Here is a 22,263-nt window from a genome sequence, read left to right on the forward strand (position 1 = left end):
AGGTGGTCCTAGCGTCTCTGAGCTCCTGGGGAACGCTTGCCACACCTTAAAGACCCAGCTCAAAGGGAATGTCTCCTGCGACACCTTCCCTGACCGCTGGGCCTGTCTGGTTTTCTGTTATATAGAACAGTTGTACTTCTTTATCATAATACTCAGCATACTCTTGTTTTCTTGTCTTCTGTCTTCTCCTTTAACTTCTGACCTTGAGAACAGGGTCTGGTCTTGTTCCCGATGCTCCTGGTGCCCATTGCAGGATCTGGCACATACTAGGTGTTCAACAGATATTCTCCACTGAATGAACCACTGGCTCTGATTTCTTCTTTTGCCCAGAGGCAGAATAGGGGGCCAGGGTCCTCCGCTTTGGTAGTTAGATCACTTTCTCTGTTCTGGGAAATCTGCAGAAGACAAGTACCTGTTTTGGGGACTGGTAGCTGATGGAAGAGGGGGCTGGGCTATACAGCTCTGAAAGACACATCCCATGTCAGCAGCAGTGGCCAAAATGGGCCATGATCACCCCATCCCATGGGATCTCTGCAAGAGACAACATCACTGAGTGGCAAGAAGTCAGGCCTCAGACTGTTCTGGGTTTCTGCTTCCCTTAACAACAATTTAATAACTTAATAGCAACAACAGCAACAATAAACAGTGACTTTTAGGGAGCATCTCCAGGCTCCATGCTAAACCCCTTTCTTGCACAGTATTGTTTAACCCTTCCACTGGTCTGTGAGGTGGGGCAGATGTTATCGGTCCTATTTTACAGATAAGGAAACAGGATTAGGAAGGAGAAATTATTTGCTCAGGCAGTTGGCACAAACTGTAACTTAGGGCAAGTCACTTTCCTTCTCTGTGCCTTATCTGTGGTGCTAACAGTACCTCTCCCCAGTGGGGAGAATTAAAAAAGATAATGGATGTAAAGTGAGATAAAGACTGGGAAGAGATGACTGGGGTAAGAATTGGTAAGTGAGAGGAATTCAGTACTGCCTAGCCCCCTTCCCCTCCAGATGGACCAAAGATATAAAACCTCCCAACCCCAGTCCCCCTCTCATTCCCCCCTAACCTCAGATGGAGATATTGCCAGTTAGGACAGAGCACTTCGTCTGCACCATTTGGGTTGCCAAACTCTCTCCTTGCCCAGCTAGAATGGGACTTTTCGGAAGATGACTCCTACAGCAACTAGGGGGCTTCCTTCCCTATCTCACCTCTCAGGGCACCATCATCTTGTTCCACAGGTACCCTACCACATACACACAGTAGGTGTTTAATTTCTACCAGAGACCCTCTGTGATAACTCCTCCCACCACATCTTCTCCATCTACTCACCTGGGGCAAGTGGTAGTTGTATCCTCAGTTTGAGCTCAGAAAGTGAGTCACATCATGTACAGTTGAACATCTGTGTACCCTAAGTCTCAGCAAGTCCATTCCTGGGTTAGAAGAATTTCACACATGCCCCAGGGGATGAGTACAATAACAGTAGTAGAGACATTGTTTATGGTAGCCCCAGACCAAAAACTCCCAGACACCACTGACAGAAGATAAAGAATAAAAAACAGCAACATGGCTGGATCACGGTGATATAATATTGAGTGAAAAAATGCAAGTCCCAGAAGAGTACATATAGAGTAATAGTATCCTTTTTATAAAGTTCAAATACAACTAGAACTACTAGTATGTTTAGGCATAATAGTGGATTGAATCATATGGAATTACTGGTTTTCGACCTGTTTTGACCTATAAAAATGGCAAATTCAGAAGGTTCAGCCTAATTTATGTGTGAAAAAAACTATTTTTTTTAAAAAAAGCAAGAGAATGAGGAACACAAAATTCAGAATAGTGTTCGGGAGGGATCAGGGATGGCGGGGAGCCCTTTAGTAGATTTAATTTTTAGTAATATTCTGGTTCTTGGGTTGGATGGTAGGTTCGAGGGCTTTCATTTTTGAATGAATGAATGAATGAATGAATAAAAATAGAAATTTATGCTCTAACTAAATTATTAAGGACACTATCACTTGCAAAGTTCTGAAGGTAGAAAAAATGTGTCTAGAATCTTATTTAGTTTCCCCACATTCACTTACTGATCCTTTTTTTTTTTTTTTAAAGATTAAGGTATAATTTACATATGGTACAATTCAACTTTTTAGTGTACAGTTCCTTGAGTTTTGAAAAATGCATAACCATTACCACAATCAAGATGCAAATTAGTTCTATTACCCCTCAAAATTCCCCTAAACCCCTCTGTAGTCAATCCCTCCCCTCAACTCCAGCTCTTGGCAATCACTGATCTTTTTTCTGTCTCCATGGTTTTGTTTTTTTTTTTCCAGAACATGTTTAATTGTAAAAGTGCAGAACTACACTACAAAATTCTAATTTTATGGTACCTAAAATGCTGTAGATTAATAAGTAAGAACATGATGACCGAAGCATCTCAGAACTACTTGCCTTACCTAGAAAGAAAAAAAAAAGAAGGAAAATATGACCTTTGAATCTCTGGCTGCACTTTATGATGTGTGAGGGAACCTTTCTCTGGAGCCCCAGCCTTGCTTTTCACCAGCTGTGTGGCTTTGAATAAGCCCCTTCCCTTCTCTTCAGTTGTAAAATGAGGATGATAATATTTCTCCCTTTGGAGGGAATGTTTTGCAAAAGGCATGAGTTAGCTGTTATTCTAAGCACAGCCACACTGAAACTTCTCTTCTTCTCTGTCCCTTTCCCTCCCACACTCAAACATACTGGACTCTGTGTGTCCCCCCCACCACAGTGCATATTGAAAAACTCCATCAAAAGCTGATGACACTCTAGGTATATACCCAAAAGAATTGAAAACAGGGACTCAGACAGATACTTATATGCCAGTGTTCACTGCAGCATTATTCACAGTAGCCAAAACATGGAAACAACTTACGTCGAAAAAACGAATGGATAGACAAAATGTGGAAATTACACACAATATTATCCAGTCATAAAAAGAATATTCTGATAACTGCTACAACATAGATGGACCTTGAAGACATTATGCTAAGTGAAATAAGCCAAACACAAAAGGACAAATGTTGTGATTCCACTTATATTAAATATTTAGAACAGATAAATTTATAAAGACAGAAATTAGTGATTACCAAGGGCTGGAGAGAGGAGGGAATAGGGAGTTATTGCTTAATGGGTGCAGAGCTTTTATTTGGGATGATGAAAAATTTTGAAAATAGATTGGTGGTTGTACAACGGTGTGAATGTAATTAATGCCATTGAATTTTACATTTAAAAATGATTAAAATGGCAAAATTTATGCTTATATATATATTTTACCACAATTTAAAAAACTCAAGATACCTCAGCATAACAAAGGAAAGAGAGGTCCACCAGCATGAATTTCCCAGATAAAAATCCATCTCTCCTGTATACTTCCCTTTGCAGTTTATAAAGCAAACACTTTTTAATATGATCCTTATAACAGCTCTAGGTAGGCATATTCATTTTACAGATGGGGAAACTGAGGCTCATCAAGGTCCCAAAGCCCTACTGTGCTTAAGTAGTGGAGATGAGTGGAAACCCAGTCCTTCTGGCTCCCAGTACAGTGCTCCTTACCATGCCCTCCTCCTAGCCACAAAGCTGCATTTGGGTTACTTTCTAAGCAGAAAGGCCTGCCTGTCTAACCGGAGCCACCCGAGCTCGGTTTTGCTTCTTGGCCATGATTGGAGACCACTGTCCTGATCCTCTGCTTCCACCACTGCTGCTCTGCTGTGTTCAGTGTTTACTTTTCTGGCTCCTGGGCTGGCGGTAGTGGGGGGAGGGAGGCGTCAAGGATGGCCAGGGTCCTGGCTTGTGCCACTTGGATGGATGGAGATGACTGGGGAGGCCAAGTTTGGGATATAAAAGTATAAACTTGGTGTTAGACCTGTTGAATTTGAGGATTTGCGAGATAGCCAAGAAATACTGTGATTGTATATATGGGTGACATTCAAAGAGTATTTAGAAGCTATAAGACCTGCAGCTTTGGGTGTGGGGAAGAGCGGTGGGTCAGGAGAGAGTGTGAATTGGTGAGTGTCGGCTGCTTGCCTCTGGTGTGCTTCTCCCAGAAGGGGCACTAGGGGGCAGCACACAACAGTGTAAATGCCAGAACTTACTGAGTGGGGAGTCCTAGTTGCACCCCTATTGAGCTGCAGTATGAACGAACCTCTTTAAACTTCAGCATTTTTCATCTGAAATGGGTTTAATGTGAGATACGATAGTACAGTGGTTCATAATGTAAACTCTGGAGTCAAAGCACCTGGATCTGGATATGTGCCCCTGATATCTGCACTTACTAGCTGGGTGGTTTTGGCCAAGTATGGAACTCTGTGCCTCAGACACCTTGTGTATAAAGTAAAGTAGTAATAGTTCAAGGTAGTGATTATACCTTAAACTGGCACAGGGTAAGTGCTAGATGATGATAGCTACTTTATTTTAACCCCTTCTTTCCACTTCTTCTCCAACCATTCTGGAGTCAGGACTCTCTGAAACAAGACCAGTGCCTCTGAGAATAAACAGGAGAACAAATTACTACTGCTGACCATGACCACCTACTACGTGTTAGGTATATCATGTGCCTCATTCCATTTAATCCTCCCAATAACTCAGTGAATAAATCCCAAATCACCATTGTATAACTAAGAAAACAGAGGCTCAGAGATTTAAGCCACTTGCCTAAGATCATACAACTAGTAAGCGGCAGAGCCCAGAGCTGAGCCCAAGTCCATTCTGTTCAGAGCCTGAGCTCTTTGCAGTCACTCCTCTGGGTACCCCAGAAACTGGGCCCTGGAGATTGCTCCAGACCCCAGCAGAATGGGTGATTCTTCCCTCAAGAGTTCCCTTCTGTAATCAGCTCCAGTTCTGCCTACCATACCCCACTTTCCCAGAAAGAATTTTCTGGAATTCTGAATGGAATGAGTAGAATGGAACCAACTGAAAGGAAACCTCATGAGGTAGAAGGGAATGGAATGGTGGAGGATGAGCAGAATTGGAATGTGGGAGTTGAGGCTGTCTCAGGTCTGATTGGTCAAGTCTGTCTGTACAGTCAGACAATGGGCCAGTGACCGTTCAGAGTTGCCTCTCCTCTTTCCTTTCATTGGCCAAAGGATGGTATGTCTTGAAGGCTGGAGAGAACCAGGGGAATCCAGAAGCTACCCTGGAGAGCTGGGATTTAGGCTGGGCTGATGATGTGGATAAAGGTGCAACTGGAGCCCTGGAATTCTAAGGAGATGGGCTGTAGGGGGTTCTGGAACTCTAGTTTGGGCTGTTGGGTGGGAGATCCCAGTTTCACCTGATTCCTGGGGCTCCCTGGCTTTTGCTAGCACATCACCCAGTTGCTAGGCTTGGAGGGAGCTGCAGGCTGAGGTGCTATCCAGTACCAGGTTGAGACAAGGGCTGCTTCTAGTAGAAGTATTTTCTGCAGAGTCTTTGTGCTTCATCCAATTTTCTCAATTTACTGATGTGGAAATGAGGCCCGCAGGGGAGTAGCCTTAGCTGAGGTCACATAGTGAATTAGCAGTGGGCCCTGGAGGAGATAGACCTCTACTCCTTCACCTTACTCTGTGTGGTGTCAAAATAGGCCTGGGTTCAAATCTTACCTTTACTACCTAGTGGCTTGGTGAACTAGGGCGGGTGACTTAGCCTCTCTGGGCTTTAGTTTCTATATTAGTAAAGTCCATTTATTCATTCAGCCCTTCTCTTGCCTGCCCTGCACCTCACCCTGCTACTGCTCACACACACACACACACACACACACGCACACTGGCATGGATGCACATGTCTCTTTTGGTCACTCACAGGGAACAATAGGCAGATCTGGACACTGAACACCACCTCTACTTTCTGCCCCTCTCCTATAGCCAATGTCACAATCTCTGTTAAGCCTTCCCAGAGAGCCCCCAGCTAGACGGCTGTCTCCCTGAGCTAACTCTGACACCCTCTGATGGCCTTGACTTCCTCTGCTGCTTTCCCTGTCCCCAGATGGAAGCTCCCAGAGTGCAAAGTCTGGTCTGCTTCATCTCTGAGTCCCCAGCCCAGGGCAGGGTCCAAAGGTTAGAGCTGAGGGTGTTTGTGGGAGAAGTAAGTGAAGGAAGCCCCTCCAAGCCTTCCCCTTTTTCAGGAGCCCATACCGACCACCTTCACCCTCCCAAACTACTGATGTGGTAGAAAGAGCCCTGGAGTGGATGTGGATGGGGGAGCATCACACAGACCTAGGATGGAATCCCACTCCAGCCTCTTCCTCACTGTGTGAACTTGGGCAATGACCTCCCTTCTCCAAGCCTCAGTTTCCTCTTCTATGAGTAGCCTTCCTAAGGAGGGAATATTTAAGCTGGGAACCGAAAGACCTACACAGAAAGACCTAGATGAAGAATCTTCTGAGCCCCAAGGTGGGGGTCACCTTGGTGTGTTCAAGAAACAGAAAAGAAGCCCGTGTTTCTGGAGTGCTGTGAGCTGGAGGAGAGTGACTGGAGATGGGGTGGAGACATGGCAGGCACTGGACCACTGAGGAGTCTGTCTTTTAATCTAAGTGACATAGGAATTGACTGGAGGGTCTCGATCTGACCAATTCCCTAAAGGCTTCACTCTGGTCACGGTATGGTGACTGCAGGAGTGTAAGACTGGAGGCAGGGTGTCCAGTGAGCAAGCTGTGGCAATAATCCAGCCGAGAGATGACAGCGGCCTGGATGAGGGTGGTGCCTGGGGATAATGGGAAAAGTGGTTAGACACGTGATCTGTTTTGGAGGTGGATCCCACAAGACTGGATGTGGAGGATAAGGGAAGAGAAGACTCGGCTCTTGTTTCAGTTATCTATTTCTGAGAAATAAACTACCCCCAAATTTAGTGGCTTAAAGCAACAATGATATTTTATTTCTAAAAATTCTGTGGTTCAGCCGGGGTCAGCTAGCCGGTTCTGCTGATTTTGCCTGGGGGTTGCTCATGCAGTTGCATTTAGCTGGGCGCAGCTGGGGCTGCATTACTAAGATAGCTTCTCCTCCCCCAGGACCTCTCTTCACCTGGCCTCTCATCATTCAGACATCTAGTCCCGGTTTGAGCGCAGAGCCCCAGTCCAGCCCTCAGGGGCCCCCTGTCTGAGGGGGTGGGGGGAACATAGGTCTGAGGGATGAAGGAGGAAGAACTGTGTGGAGGTCAGAGGTCAGGGCCAGGGGAGAGCATGGGGTACCTCTGACTAGGTCTGGGCTGAGTTCCCTATCAAGTGGAAGAGTGAGGAGTTGCCATGTTTAGCCCTGGGGGCCCAGTTGGAGGGATAGGAGGGAGCCTGGGAGCTTAGAGCCTGGCCCAGCTCAGCCTCAGCGACCCTGAGTTTGTCCCACTCTTCTACGCTGGTGCAGAGGGTTCCCAGCACTCTGCCAAGTTGAGCCACCAGCACAGGAACTCAATCATACATGAGCCAGCTGAGCTCTGGCCTTCCCTCTGAAGGGAGAGGCAGCCCCACATGCAACCCCAGCCAGAGCTGGAGGTGGCCATGGGGGTGGCTGCTGAGTCCAGGCCACAGATACTACAGGAGGTGTGTGTGTGGAAGGAGATGGAGAGAGGGGGAGGGGAGGTCCTGGTATCTGATGCACACACAGCAAAAGCATCTTTTCATTGGAACCAGAATGTTCTGTAGCTGGGCTGGAAGCCATCACGAGAGAGATGAGGGGTGGGGGAAGTGGGTAGTGAGGAAGTTTGCGGGGAGGGGAAAGTGGAATCAGAGGAAGACCTGGAGAGGGCGGTGGAGACAGACCTAGAGAGTCAGAAAGAGAAGAGAGAAAAAAGGCAAAAGCCAGTGTAGTGGGTATGAATATGGTACACAAATTCAAGTAGGCAAGAAATAGGCTATTTATTTTTTAAATGCACTCAGAGCCCTCATTCTACTTGGCCCATGGGAAATCCAGTCTCTATTATAGTCTCTCAACCCATGACAACTCCTAGAGTTGGGCCAAGGCCCAAAGGTGTTATAGAGCCAGACATCTGTAGAGCGAGGCCTTTGTCTTGAGGTCCTTCAGTCTGGTCACCAGGCCTCCCTCGTCACCTGGCCAGCATGACCCCATCAGGTCAGAGATTATGCCAGCCATGCTTGGGGAGCATAGGATCTTCGGTGATCTGGGAGCCACTTAATGTGAGGTCCATTCTTCTGAATGCCACTTGTCTCCTTGAACCTAGGGCCTAGATCCATCTATTCCTTGGGACTGGGGAGACTGAACTGCTATCGCCCCACGCCATCTAAGAGATTGGGGAAGAGCCACTCACTGTGGTCTCTAGAAGCCTCAGGCAGTTGTCTGTCCCAGAGCCTTACCCCTGCATCCTTCTGGCCTCTGGGTGTGGGGATCTGTTTCTTAGCAGAGTCTTTATTCCTTAGCATCCTAAGGCTGAGCAGCTGAAACCAGCCCAGCAGTCCCTCTGGGGTCTGGAGGCTTCAGGCTCAGCCAGACAGCCTGGAGGAGGATCCTCAGAACCTCCACCAGCCACTGCTATGGTGGCAGTGGGGGATTACAGGAAACCACAGCTGGAGCTTTGTCATGAGCGAGAGGAGGGATCTGATCCGGAGTCAGATGGTCATTAAATTATTCAATGCACATTTATGGCATCTCTGCAGTGGGCCAGGCCCTACCCTGGTCTATGGGCCCCACACGACCTGGTCCTTACACATTTTTATTTTAAAAATTTAATTGTGAAATATCATGTAGAAGAATATGTGCATGTGCATGCATGTATGTATAGTTACATATAAAATAATCTATATCTATATAAAAGCATATGTATTGTTTAAAGATTAAAGATAAAATGAACATCCAGGCACTCACCACTGGTCTAATGGGACATTCCAGTATCTTCGAAGCCCTCTGTATGGCCCTCCTCTGTTGCTTACTCTTTCTTCATCCTCCCGGAGAAAAATATCCTGAAAATAATGGGAGTCATTCTTTTAACGGTGTTCATCATTCAGGCTGATTTATCCATTGGGCACAGTAAGCACAGTACCTAGGATCCACAGTACTTTTAGGGGCCCACAAAAACATTTTAATTTCTTTTAAAATCAGAGATTATTGAATAAATAAATAAATGGGAGAGAAGAGACATTTTCCTTACAGAACTCTGATATATGTAGATACTCCTCCTTCCAGGAGGGGGCGCTTCATGAGGTTAATGGTGCTTTCTACCTAGTTTGCTGAGAATTTTTAACATAAAGGATTGTTGAATCATCAAATGTTTTCTGCATCAGTTGAAATGTTTACTTGTTTTTTCTCCTGTTTTAATATGATTAATTAACTGGTCGATTTTCTAATGTTGAATCAACCTTCCTAAAGTAAACTCAATTTGATGATAATGTATTTATTATCTTTTAAATACATTGCTAGATTTAACTTACTAATTTTTTGTGTGGAGAATTTACATCTATGTTCTTAAGTAATATTGTTCTGTAATTTTCTTTCGCATTCTGTCCTTGACTGTTTTTGATATAAATTTTTATTCTCCTAAAAATTTGTCTATCTTACTTTTGTTTTAAATTTGTCATAACATTGTTTATAATATTCTCCTATTTAAATATCTGCTACATCTGTAGTTCTGTAGTCCTGTTCTTCAAATCTAATGTCATTTACTTGTGCCATCTCCCCTTTTTTTTTCTTGGTCAATCTTGCCAGGATTTTCTCAATTTTGTTCCTGTATCAGTGAAGAATTAGATTTAGCTGGAAGAAACAGACTCCACACAGCAGCTCTCTGTTCTTCCATCTGTAGAGCGAGGCCTTTGTCTTGAGGTCCTTGATGGTCTCTGCCCATTCACATTTCTGAAAGCAAGATGGAGAAAAGGAGAAAGAAGAGGGCAAAGGTGTGGGCCATTTCTTCTCACTGGCTGCTTAACATCTGGGTGCCCCAGGCTCTGTCCTTGGTACTCTTTTCTCCTCTGCCTTCTCTTATCCTGGGATCATCTCATCCAGCTGAACACTGCCTATGTGCTGATAATTCCGAACTCACATCTGCAGCCTACTGAGCTCCAGACACATAAATTCAGCTGCCCAATTGAAAATCTTTCTAATAGGCATGTCAAACTCAACATGGCCAACATTGAAACTCCCTGGAAAAGAAAAATCCAACAAAATGCTGGAGCCCCAAATGGTCTTTTTCTTCTGAATGCTTCCTGAGTGCAACTTGCAATTGGTTTGCACCTTGGCTTTCCCTCCACAGACAGGATACTCTGCAATTCCTGGTATACCATCGTTGAATGGATCTCAGACAGCATTAAAAAAAGGAATTGAATAGTATAAGATAGAATAGGCCAGGAAATATCAGCAAGCCTCACATAGAAATAGGGTGAATATTGCTTGTGGAACTTTTGTCTGGGTCCTGGGTCCTGTTGTAAAATGTCTCATTGTGGGTTGAAGTAAATACTTTTCTCTGGTCTAGGCCTCTGTGTTCAACAGGTATCTTAAAGGCAAATGCCAGCCCCAGGACCCATTTACTTGTTGCCCTTTCTTGTCGTTTCTGGCCTCTATTTCCCTTACTTTGTAGCCAGCTCATTGATGCTTTATAAAAGATAATTTAAAAAATTTGTCCACCATTTTTAAAGTGCTATGTGGGAAAGCACTTGTGCCCCTCTTCTGCCATTTTCCTGGAAATGGAACTCTCTTCCTGTGGTTCTATCTAATCTCTTTCCATCACCATAGCTTATTATATTCCAGATTCACCTGTCTCCTTCATGTTCCCCAAATGCCCCAAACTCTTCTGCAGAGAATCTTTGCGCCTCCTCTTCCTTCCACCTGGATTGCTTCTCCCTGGCTCTTCTAAGTCTGCCCTTTTGTGTCCTTCAGGCCTTCTTCATCAATCAGGATTTGTTCAATTATAAGTGACAGAGAACCCAGCTCAAAGTAGCTTAAGAAAAACTAGAATTTATTTGCTCACTTAACTGAAAAGCCCAAGAGTAGACTTACCTTCAGGTATGGCTGGAATCAGGCGCTCAAGTGATTTCTCCACTTATCAGGTCTCTCTTTGTTTCTGGGCTTTCTTGCCAGGTAGCAGCCAAACACTTCCCTTGCGGTGACAAGATGACTGCCTGCAGCTCCAGGTTTATAATCCACTCAGTCAACAATTCCCAGGTAAAAAAAGTTTCTCTTTCCCAGTCGTTTCGGCAAATGCCCTCGTACTGTTTCATTGGGTAGGCCAAGATCACAAGCCTATTCTTGAAGATGGATTGGAATCTGTTCCACAAAAACATGTATTAAGCATGTAGGAGAAATGGTTCCCCCCAAAATATAAAGGCACTATTATCAAAAGTAGGACAAGTGGGTGATAGGAGGTAAAAACCACAGCTGCCCACTCCTTCAGCCTTGACTTCTCTAAAGGACATCATCTTGGTTGCTCCCTGTCACATCGTCTTGTTAACTTCCTTCAAAGCAGGCACATAACCTAATCTGAAATAATCTTATTCAGGTTGATTCTTTATGGCCTTACTCTCTTCCTTTGGACTGAGCGTGCTCAGAGGGCCAGGGAGCTTGCCTGTCTTTATCACTGCCATAGACCCAGCATGTGGAACAGTATCTGGCACACAGTAAATGCTTTATAAAGGCTTGTGTCAGGATGGACTGGAGAGCCTATCCTCTCTTGCTTTCTTAATCTCCCACCTGAGGTTATTACTTCATGCCAGGCAGCCATACTTCCCTCTCTACTAGTTCAATGCCATCAGTGTACAAAACTGGTCTTAGTAAGCTTCAGTCTTATAGAATCCCTGACTGACCTCACTTTCTTGTCAGCTACCACCCCATTCTCTGCTTCTTTTTAAAACAAAACTTTACAGAAGAGTGGTAACATTTGCCGTGACTGCTTCACTTTCAATTTATTGTTCAGCCTCTTCCTTGTTTTCTCCCTTTATTGCCAACCATTCCTGCTTAGGCTCCTTTGCTGGTTCCTCCCCATCATCTAAATGTGGTGCCTCAGACCCCTGTCCGCTTCTCTTCTCTATCAACATTTTCTCCCGAGGCTATTCATCCTGTCCCATGGCTTTAAGTACCATCTAAACAAAGATGACTCCCCAAGTTCAAGTCTCCAGCTCTGATTCTCCAGTGCCGATCTATACACCTGCCTGCTTGTCATGGATGTCCAACTTGGGTGTGGTGAAATAATAGAGAATATATATATAGGCATACCTGGGAGGAATTGTGGGTTCAGTTCCAGACTGCTACAATAAAATGAGTATTGCAATAAAGCAGATCATAATCTTTTTGCTGGTAGAGGGTCTTGCCTTCAAGTTACCAAAAATGCAACATCTATGAAGCACAATAAAACAAAGCACAATAAAACGAGGTGTGTCTGTATTGATGTCTGCCCCTAGTTCCTGACACAGAGTTCTGAAATCCCTTGGAATTTCCTGGATCATTTCCTGGAATGCCTTTTGTTCTAATGGAGTGAGCATTAGAAGCTTGGGACTCCTAGCCCCAGCCCCACTCCCATCCTCTGGGAAGGGAGAGGGGCTGGAAACTGAGTTAATGCTCAATCATGCCTATGTGAGGAAGTCTCCATAGAAATCTCGAAAGTACAGGGTTCAGAGAGCTTCTGGTTTGGTGAACTCCACATGCTGGGAGGGTGGTACACCCTTGAAAACAGAAGCTCCTGTGCTCAGGACCCTTCTAGACCTTGCCTTTGTATCTCTTCATCTGGCTGTTCATCTATATCCTTTATTATCCTTTATTACGTAATCGACTGGTAAATGTGTTTCCCTGAGTTCTGTGAGCAGTTAGAGCAAATGATTGAATTCAAGGACAGGATCGTGGAAACCTCTGATTTGTAGCCAAGTTGGACAGAAATTGTGGATAACCTGAGGACCTACGACTTGCGATTGGATCTGAAGTGGGAGTGGTCTTGTGGGAATGAATAAGCCCTTAACCTCTGCAGCCTGCCTGAACTCTGGTTAGTGTCAGAATTGAATTGAATTGCAGAACACCCAGCTGGTGAAAGAATTGGTTGGGGTAGGAACACACACACACACACACACACACACACACACACACACACACACACACACACACACACGGTGACCAATAGTGTCAGAAGCGAAGCATTCTGTGAGTAGTATTGAGTGTAGAAGAAAAGCAGAGACAGTTTCCAAAACAGGTGTCCAAAAAAAATTTCTTTCCATAAGCTTATCTTCTGTTTATGTAGACCTTTACCAGAAATATATATTTTCCTCTTTATATTGTTTTTTATTGAGTTTTGCTTTTTCTCATTAGTCTGATACATAACACGATTTTACAAGTTAGACCTTCATTTTTCAGTGCACAGTAACGCAAGCCATATTATCTGAATGCTGTTAATGCCAGTTATTTCAAATAATCTTTTCACCTTTGAAACCAAAGGTACACTCTCTGCAAAGTATAATATTTATTTGTTGGACTAAAAAATGGGCAGATATAATAGGCTATTACTGTAGACCCCTTTCATTCTTATTTCTGCAATGAAGCATTTAGGAAAAAACCCCTCTTCACCTCTATTTCTCCACGAACCCTGTTCCTCCCTTGGTCTTTGATCTTTCTCCTCTCAGTCGAGGCACCACAATCCACTCTGCTGCCATCCAGAAACCCAGAAAGCATTTCCTCACCCCCACACTAATCCATCCACAAATCCTCTCAGTTCAACTCCAGATAAAACCCAAATCCATCCTCCCTCCCACTTCTCCCCATTACTCCTGGCCTGGAGCTGTCCTCTCTCAGCTGGATTACTGCAATAATCTCCTGATTGGTCTCCCTCATTCTCTCTTGCTCCCTTTAAGTTCATTCTCCACACAGCAAACAGCACGGTCTTTTAAAAACAAATCGAATCATGTTGATCCCCACTTAAATCTTTCAGAGGCTTCCCCTGCACTTAGAGTAAAATCCAAAACCCTCGCCTTGGCCTCCAGGCCCAGCTTGCTCCTCTGACCTCAGCTCTCCCCATTTTTCTGCCGGTTTACCAGGCACTGAACACACTGATCTTTCTGTCTCAGGACCTTTGCACATATTTTTTTTCCTGCTAGGAATGCTCTCTCCCTAATTCTGCGTGACTGATTTCTACTTATCTTTCAGGTCTCAGCTTAAATTTCCCCTCCTAAGGAGAAGCCCTTTCCATCACGTTCATAATTTCTAGGGAAGCCCTATGGCATCATGGTTGAAAACAGTCTCCGGAGGCAGACTGCCTGCATGTTGAATCCTAGTTAAGCCACTCCTTGACCTTGTGACCTTGGCCATATTTACTTAACCACTGCATCCTTCAGTTTCCTGATCTGTAGAAGGGGGTATGCTAAAATAGCCTTTCATAGGATCAATACCTGGCACAGAGTAAGCACTAAGTAAACATTAGCACATATTTTATTATTCCTTCATGGCACATGCCTTGGGATTTAATTATTTTTATTTCTGAAATGTAAGCTTCAAGGGAAAAGGAACTGTGCTTCCTTCATTTACTGCTGTGCCCCTAGCACCTTACATAGTAAGTGCTCAATTACGTTGTCAAACGAATGCATGAAAACAGAAACGATCTCACTTCTTTTGGAGCTTATGATCTCGAGATCATGGAGTCTTACCTTGTCCTACTTACCCTTCAACACGTGGCCACTTTAGAGATGTGAAAACTGAGACCTGTAAAAGCGGGATGATTTGAGCAAAGACCTATTGATGGGGAAGGGGCATTACTCTTCTCAGCTTCTTAGAGGGAAATAAAATTGTCAGAAATATAATGAAGCATCAGAAGCAGATGGACTCTGCTACATCGACGTGTATACAAGTCATAGCCTTTTATTCTAGGAATGACGACCAGGTCAAAATTTTCATCACAAGAGAAGTTAAAAACAAAGAAAACCCATGAGCTTTCTGCATGGAGCAGCAGGAGGGATTGTAGTGCTGTCGACTGAGACGGCACTGACACTGCAGTCGTGCCTTTCTGGGGAAGACATCCAGTCGCCTGTCTAAGTAATCGCCACCACCCAAATATTTTGTTCCTGCCACATTTAGGAATCCAGAGGCCTCATTTTATAAATGTGGCAACAGAGGCTTAGAGAGAAGGGACTTGCTCAAGTGCACATGATGAATTAAACCCAAGCTTTTGACTTCTGGCACAAGATTCTTTTAGGCTCTAATTAATGAAAGAAGAGGTGAGGAGGGTGGAGAAGGACTAGAAGCAGGAAAAGGAGGAGGTGTCAAGTCAGGTGCCCATTGTTGGGTAGGGGTGCTGACAGGTGTCAGGGCAAGCAGAAACCTTGCGGGGAGAGCAAGGAGTCTGCTGAGGAAAGAGGAGATGGAGGCTGGGCCTGGCTGGGTTATTTTCAGAGCTGCTATCTTTGTCTGCATCTGCTAAATTATTAAACTGATATCACATCCTAGAGGGTGCCAGGCCAGGTTGCAGGGAAGAGACTGAAAGGGAGGGGTTGGATCTCTTAGCAGAGACCTCGAATCTTCTAGGCTGGAATAGAAATAGACTCCTCAGGCCTTAACCTCATGCCCCATTCCACTCTCAGCTGATGGACAGGATCTTGCTTTGAGCCACAGCCACGCTTCCTCTCCATAAGGCTCTATCTCTGCTGGCTGCTGTCCTGGGAGGGGTGTGTATTTAATGAACAGGACTCTGGAACCAGGTCCCCCTCAGGCTGCCTCTTCTCTTTCAGGGTCTCTGACTCACATGAAGGACAGTTATCACTAGCTGTGACACCTTGGATAAATCTTTGCATCTATCTATGTCCTTGCCTATGACACGGGTATTAGCAGCTTCATTCCTCGGACCCTAAAGATCACAGAGAAAGTGTGCCTTCCTCAGGGCTGCACAGTTAGGAGAGACCTGAGCTTTAATTCGAACTCGAGTCTCCCTAATTCCAGATGGCTTTCCTGTCTCTCTCTTTTTTATTTTAATATTTTCTCTATTTCCCACCTTTTCTACAAAAGAAATGTAAAACTTTTATAAAGATCAGGAAAAAAACAATAATCATTATAGTTTAACATGTATTTTCTAATTCCAAATGTTGTGTTTGCCAGGCTGGCTATGCCCTAAGGGGTGGTTGGCTGTGGCCCCTCTCCACACCTGGGAGTGCAGAGCCCAGGGCTAGTAAGGAAGCTGAAAAGGAAGCTGACTGATGCCAAAACTCTGACCTCTGGGCCTGTGCACACGGTGTTCCCATCCTGAATCCTTCTCCCTTCCCATCTCTCACCATCTTTGCATCACTCACTTTGATTCATCCTTCAGGTCTCAGTTTAAACATCATCTGCAGGGAACTCTCCCTGATCTCCTCCTTACCCAACTGGGCTCAGGGTCTTCTCTGTGTTCCCAGAGCCTCGGTTTCCCCGTCCCAGTAGATACTTCACTGAATTGCCATCATATATCTCTGTCCCCTCTAGACTGTGTACCCCCTGAGGGCAGGCCCCATTTGATTGTTGTTGTACCTCCAGCAACCAGCCCAACAGAGAAGGTAATGATCAAATTTGTCAACCGAGTGAAATAAAGAATGAATGGATGGATGGATGAATGAATGAATGAATGAAGAAAGGGACTTCTCTCTTCCTTAGAAGCTCTGTCCACTCTTGCATTATTTTTCAATTCAAACACATGTTTATTGGGTGCTTTATGGGGCCAGGCATTCTACTTAACTTCAGGGGAGTCAAATGATAAGCAAAACCAGTCTAGAGAAAGAGACTATTGAATAACTAAACAATAAACAAATATATATATCACTTGTGGGAAATGCCATAGAGCAGGGGTCCCCAACTTGTGGGGCATGGATTGGTACCAGTCCACTGCCTGTTAGGAAATGGACCTCACAGCAGAAGGTGAGAGGCAGGCAAGAGAGTGAAGCTTCATCTGTATTTGCAGCCGCTCCCCAGTGCTAGCATCACTGCCTCAGCTCCACCTCAGATCATCAGGCATTAGATTCTCATAGGAGCACTGGTCCCTGGTGCCAGAAAGGTTGGTGGCTGCTGCCACAGAGGATAGGAAGAGGGGTATTATCAAAGAACAGAGAAGTGAGCTATGACTTTGGGGTGGGCATTTCTGTGTCTGAATCCTTGCTTGGTCACTTACCTGCTGTGTGATCTTGAGCAAGTCACTTCTTTGGGCTTTGGTTTCTTATCAGGAAGAAAAGGCTGCTGATGCTCCTTTCTTAGAAATGCTGTGAGGAGATAGAGAACATTCATCCATTCAATAAATATAGGTTGAGTGTCTTCTCCTATTCAGAGAAACGACTTTCCCAAGGTCACCCACATGTGCCATGGGATTTGAACTCAGATCTGGCTGGTTCTCTGGATCTGGCTGATGGTGGGGGTAGGGGGGTGGGTAAGTCCTAGTCTTGTTCAACCCTTATTCATCCCCCAGAGGTTGGGAGCAGTGATCTGCCTGATGCAAGCAAAACACCTGTCAATCTCCCCACAAAGATGGAAGGGAGCATCTTCTGCACAGAGAAAGACCCAGGGTTTGATGACACAAAGGAGATGATTCAAAGGAATGATGCCATTCAGCAGGGCATTTCTCCTTGCTAGGGGCAACCTGGTAACTCCTGAGTCTCCGTGTCTCCACTGGGCCCCTTTGACTACTGGAGGCCCCATCCCCCTCACTGAACTTCCCTTCTCCTTCTCCCTTATGAGCCTCCTCTAAGCACCAATGCGTCCTCTAAAGCCCTCCCCCTTCCCTGAACCCATCACATTCACCAACCCCTCTTCTTGCCCTCCTGAACTCCAGGCATTCTACTTAACTTCAGGGGAGTCAAATGATAAGCAAAACCAGTCTAGAGAAAGAGACTATTGAATAACTAAACAATAAACAAATATATATATCACTTGTGGGAAATGCCATAGAGCAGGGGTCCCCAACTTGTGGGGCATGAGCCTCCGCTACTTCTGATCACTGAACACAGTGCCCCTCATTCCCTCCTTCTGAGTCTTCCTCCCTTCCTCTTTACTTAGCTTGGCGTCCCCTCGTCCCCTCGTGTACCCTTCCCTCCTCTCTGAGCCTCTTCTGAGCTGCCTCTCAGGAGCCGAGCTGTCTCACCCACGCCCATGAATCCCAATCACTCAATCTAAGTGGGGGGCGGGGGACGGGCGGGAATTGCTGCTGCACTGTGTTCTTCACATCAAGCCAGTGCAGCTCTGCCATCTGCCTCTTTTCAGGCTGGGGCAGTAATCACACTGGCCACACTTTTGGCAGGTCCCTTTGAACCCAGAGTCTGAGCTGGTTTTTGGCCCTCCAACCTCTATCTGGCCCACCACAGAGACCTCCCATCTCTGATGGCACCTTCAAGTAGATGAAAGCTGAGGCAGGGCCATGGCATCTGAGCCAGTGTTTGGAGCAGGTATCGGGGGCTCATTTCTGCTGTGGGGAAAATGGCCAAAATGTTCTATCATTTTGCTAGATGACTAAGGTCTCATTTGAGGAGGGTCCCCCGATGACAGTGAGAAGACTCAGGTATATGAGCCCACAGAGGACATGAATGGCTGAGCTAGTTCCATCCAGTGGGCAGATTCAGCGCCCCACCTGCACTGCGACCTTGGGGAAAGCACCCCTGCACCTTCTGGCTCTGTTTCCCCTCAGTGTAATGGTGTGGGGACATCTACTGGGAGGAGCAAACAGGAGCAGGGGCATGGAAAGAATTTTGCACACCGTGGGGTCTGCGCCTCTTCTGGGCGGCCGTCAGGGTTTAAGAAAGCCGCGCCAAGTTCAGCGGCAGCTCTGTGGTTTGTTCTGCTCGGGCAGGGCCTGCCTGGTGGGGAACCAAACCGGCCAGATTCCCACTGCGACCAGTCGCCCGTCTGGATTAACCTCTCCACTGCCCCAGGGAGATTGGAGAAGAGCGTTCTGGTGAGTTTGTGACCCAGGAGACCAGGCAGAACCGATTCGACTGAGGGGCAGCGTGCGGTACGGGAGGAGCACTATGCAAGGAGTCAAGCCTTCTGAGTTCTAGTCCAGGCTCTCACTGTCACAGTGTGGTCTCAGGCAAAACCCTGTGCTCCAGTAGAGACTGGAGTCCATGATTTCTAAGCACCAGTTACCAGAGCTTATGACTCAAGAGCCAGAACAGAGAGGATGCGGTCTTCTTTCCACCTAACTTTTGGGGGGAGATGGGTAGGGACCGGATGCCTGGCATGGCAGAACAGGACTGAAGGACCTGAAGGTTCTAGGCAATGTGGTGAACTGGCGGGCAGGGGAGGCGGGTTCTGGACAAGCCAGCTTTTGATTGGCTGTGCTGTCCATCGCTCCGCCCCGTGTTCTATAAGACGCACTGGCGGCCGGTGCTGCGCTGGCGCGGGTGCTGCGGCCGCATCTCTCCGTTTTTTGGTGTCTGGCGGGGGCAGCCAGCCAGACCCCGGGACCGACGGCTGCAGACCGCCTGGGGGCGGGGGATGCCGGGCTGCCGCATCAGCGCCTGCGGCCCGGGGGCCCAGGAAGGGGCGGCGGAACCAGGGTCCCCACCGGCGCCGCCGCCACGGGAGCCCCTGTCGTCCCCTCAACCCCCGTCCCCAACTCTGACCTTGACCCCGACCCTGGCTCAGGCCTCGACGCTGCCGGAGGCGGCCCCGGTGTCGGCGGGCCTGGCCGAGGGGCAGGAGCTGCAGCGCTGGCGCCAGGGCGCTAACGGGGATGCGAGGGACACCGGCTCGGCAGGGGGCGCGGGCGGCGGCCCCGGCGCGGCAGCGGCGGCGGCGGCGGGAGCTGGGGGCCGCGCTCTGGAGCTGGCCGAAGCGCGGCGGCGATTGCTGGAGGTGGAGGGCCGCCGGCGCCTGGTGTCGGAGTTGGAGAGCCGCGTGCTGCAGCTGCACCGCGTTTTCCTGGCGGCAGAGCTGCGCCTGGCTCACCGCGCCGAGAGCCTGGGCCGCCTGGGCGGTGGCGTGGCGCAGGCCGAGCTCTACCTGGCTGCGCACGGGTCGCGCCTCAAGAAGGGCTCGCGCCGTGGCCGCCGCGGCCGCCCGCCCGCGCTGCTCGCCTCGGCGCTGGGTCTGGGTAGCTGCGTGCCCTGGGGCACCGGACGCCTGCGGCGGGGCCACGGCCCGGAGCCCGACTCGCCCTTTCGCCGAAGCCCACCCCGTGGCCCCGCCTCCCCCCAGCGCTGATCTCAGCGCTGGGACTCCTGGCCACCATCGACAGGCCATCGCCGAGGTGCTGACCGAAGGATTGCGGACCCCGACTGGATGGACGGCGTCACCGACGCGGATGGATGGACTGACGGGCCACAGGAAGAGACAGTCGGGGGGCCGGGGGACCAGTAAAGGAAGCTGAGGTGCGGTCTTAGCGGCTGGTGCATCCGAGGGTCGGGGCGGGGTGGTGCAGGATCTCCCTTCTTTGGGTCTCTGGAGTCCGCTGGGTCCCTAATAAAGCTGTCCACTTTCTTTTGCCGCCTCTCCCAGACCTCTTGGGGAGTGAGGTGGTAGCTCCAAGTTCCCACTGTAGAGTTGGACAAATTGAAGGTGCTCAGACGCCAGGTGTGGTTGGCCAGCAAACTTACCAATTGGAGGCTGGTGCACTGACGCAGCATCCCCCACCCTCACCTCCACCTGCATTGCCTTTTCATTGAGTCCCTTGGGGCTGTAAGAAGAGTCTTGCACTTGAGGCTGCTGTATTCTGGCACCACCCAGCTCCATACCTTCGGGATGACAGAATAATCAGTTCCCAGGATGGGGTGGGAGCTGGCACAGCAATGTACCCCTGAGTTCTCTCCTAAGCCCTTGTTTCCCATTTGGGCGGATGGAATTCCAGGCTGAGGATATGTTCCCAACATACTTATACTTAGGCCCTTCCACTTCTAGGAGACAGATATTTTTCTCGTGTCCTTGTGCAGCTTTACTCAGAATACAGCCTGACTTTGATGTCCAGTGTTTGGTAACTGCCTAAAGCCTCATCTGCTCTCCTAGAAACCCCCTCCCAACCTGTCGCTAAGATGGCACTGCCAGGCATGAAGCTAGGTGATATCCTTTCACAGGCCCCAAGGGGGCAGGTATGTCATTGGCTTTGTAGAAAGGGGGGCCTTAAAGGGCCAGACCTGAAATGAGTTCTTTTTCTCTTCTTGTCCACATGCCCTTCAGGTACTCCTTCCCCTGCCCCTACTCAGTTGTGAATGGCCTAGATACTGCTTTGCTAATCACTAGCTAAGCTGACTGCAGCTTAACTTGTCAGTCTGTGAAGTGGGTATCTTCACCTTCTGGAAGGGCTGTAGGGAAGTTGACACAGGGCAGAGGTCTGTCTTCCCCAATAAGTCATGGAAGAATGTTTTATTCTCATAAATCGCAACTAGAAACAGGTAGTGCTTTCACTGGTAGAGCCAGAAGTTTGTTTGTTTATTAGGCAAGGTAACCCTTGGTTGACCTCACAGCTTGCAAGGACTTTAGATTGTCAGCTTACAATCCCTTATATTTTTTATTTTTTTAATTTATTTTTTATGCCTACAGCACCTGGTCTTCCTAGGTGGTCTCCCATCCAAGTACAAACCAGGTCCGACCCTGTTTAGCTTCCAAGATCAGATGGGATTGAGCTTGTTCAGGGTAGCATGGCCGTAGACCAGGAGTTAATTTAAAGTACTCATTTTGCAGAGTGGCAAGATCACATGCCAGCAAGGGACAGAAGTAGGCCCCAGGCCTGTGTGCGTCTTCCTAGTGTCTCTTCCCTGCCCAGGAGCAGGGGCTAGAGAGAGCTGGTGTTGGGCTTGCCTGCTGTGTGACTCAGGACAACTCTGCCCTCTCTTTGGGCTGGTTTCTTCAGTCTCTCCCTGAATATAGCTGTCCCTCCTCATGTCAGGGCTTGGGAATGGGGAGAAGGGGATAGGATAAGATCAGAGTCAGAATCATGAGAATCTGGTTCAATCCTAGAGTCCCGAGGGTCAGGTAGACTGCTTTGAAAGGCAGAGCCCCAGGGTCCCTCACCTGACCTCTCCCCCCGCCCCACCCCCATTAGATTTCCACTCCCCAGGTATCAAACTTTTTGGCTGGTCTCTCAGCTAACATCCAGGACTTCCTGAACCCATTCTTAGCTGGAGAAAGGAAGTCCAGGAGGAGGTCTCAGAGACTGAGAGATTGGGGGCCAGGAGAGTGGTGGGCGGCCCTGGCATCTTCTGGCCTCCCTAGAGAGTGAGAATCTTCTGAAGCTACCTGGGTCATTTGGGGTCTAGAGGCCCAGAAAGGACAAGGACTTTCTGGAGGTGATGCAGTGAGGAGTTTTGGCCGCAGTGCTGGGCTGCAGCCAGAACTGTTTGTTTTCTGGGTTGCCTGGAAGAGGGGACTTGGTCCAGAGAAGCTTTTAGCTAATGGTGTAAAGTGCTCTGTGCCGTCACAATTTTGC

The 22,263-nt window shown here is 47.6% G+C and overlaps 1 protein-coding gene and 1 pseudogene across 1 annotated transcript; one reads left to right on the forward strand and one right to left on the reverse strand.

The window, feature by feature from the left end:
• The first annotated feature begins 19,205 nt into the window (after window positions 1–19,205).
• Window positions 19,206–20,650, forward strand: TRNP1 (TMF1 regulated nuclear protein 1). The gene has a single exon (XM_039854391.1). The coding sequence runs from the start codon at window positions 19,338–19,340 to the stop codon at window positions 20,043–20,045; it is 708 nt and encodes a 235-aa protein (XP_039710325.1). The 5' UTR covers window positions 19,206–19,337; the 3' UTR covers window positions 20,046–20,650.
• A 718-nt stretch (window positions 20,651–21,368) lies between these two features.
• On the reverse strand, window positions 21,369–21,487 carry LOC120596486 (uncharacterized; annotated as a pseudogene).
• Window positions 21,488–22,263: the final 776 nt, after the last annotated feature.

Source organism: Pteropus medius, unplaced genomic scaffold (genome assembly GCF_902729225.1).
Source record: "Pteropus medius unplaced genomic scaffold, Ma_sr-lr_union100, whole genome shotgun sequence".
Taxonomy (NCBI): Eukaryota; Metazoa; Chordata; class Mammalia; order Chiroptera; family Pteropodidae; genus Pteropus; species Pteropus medius.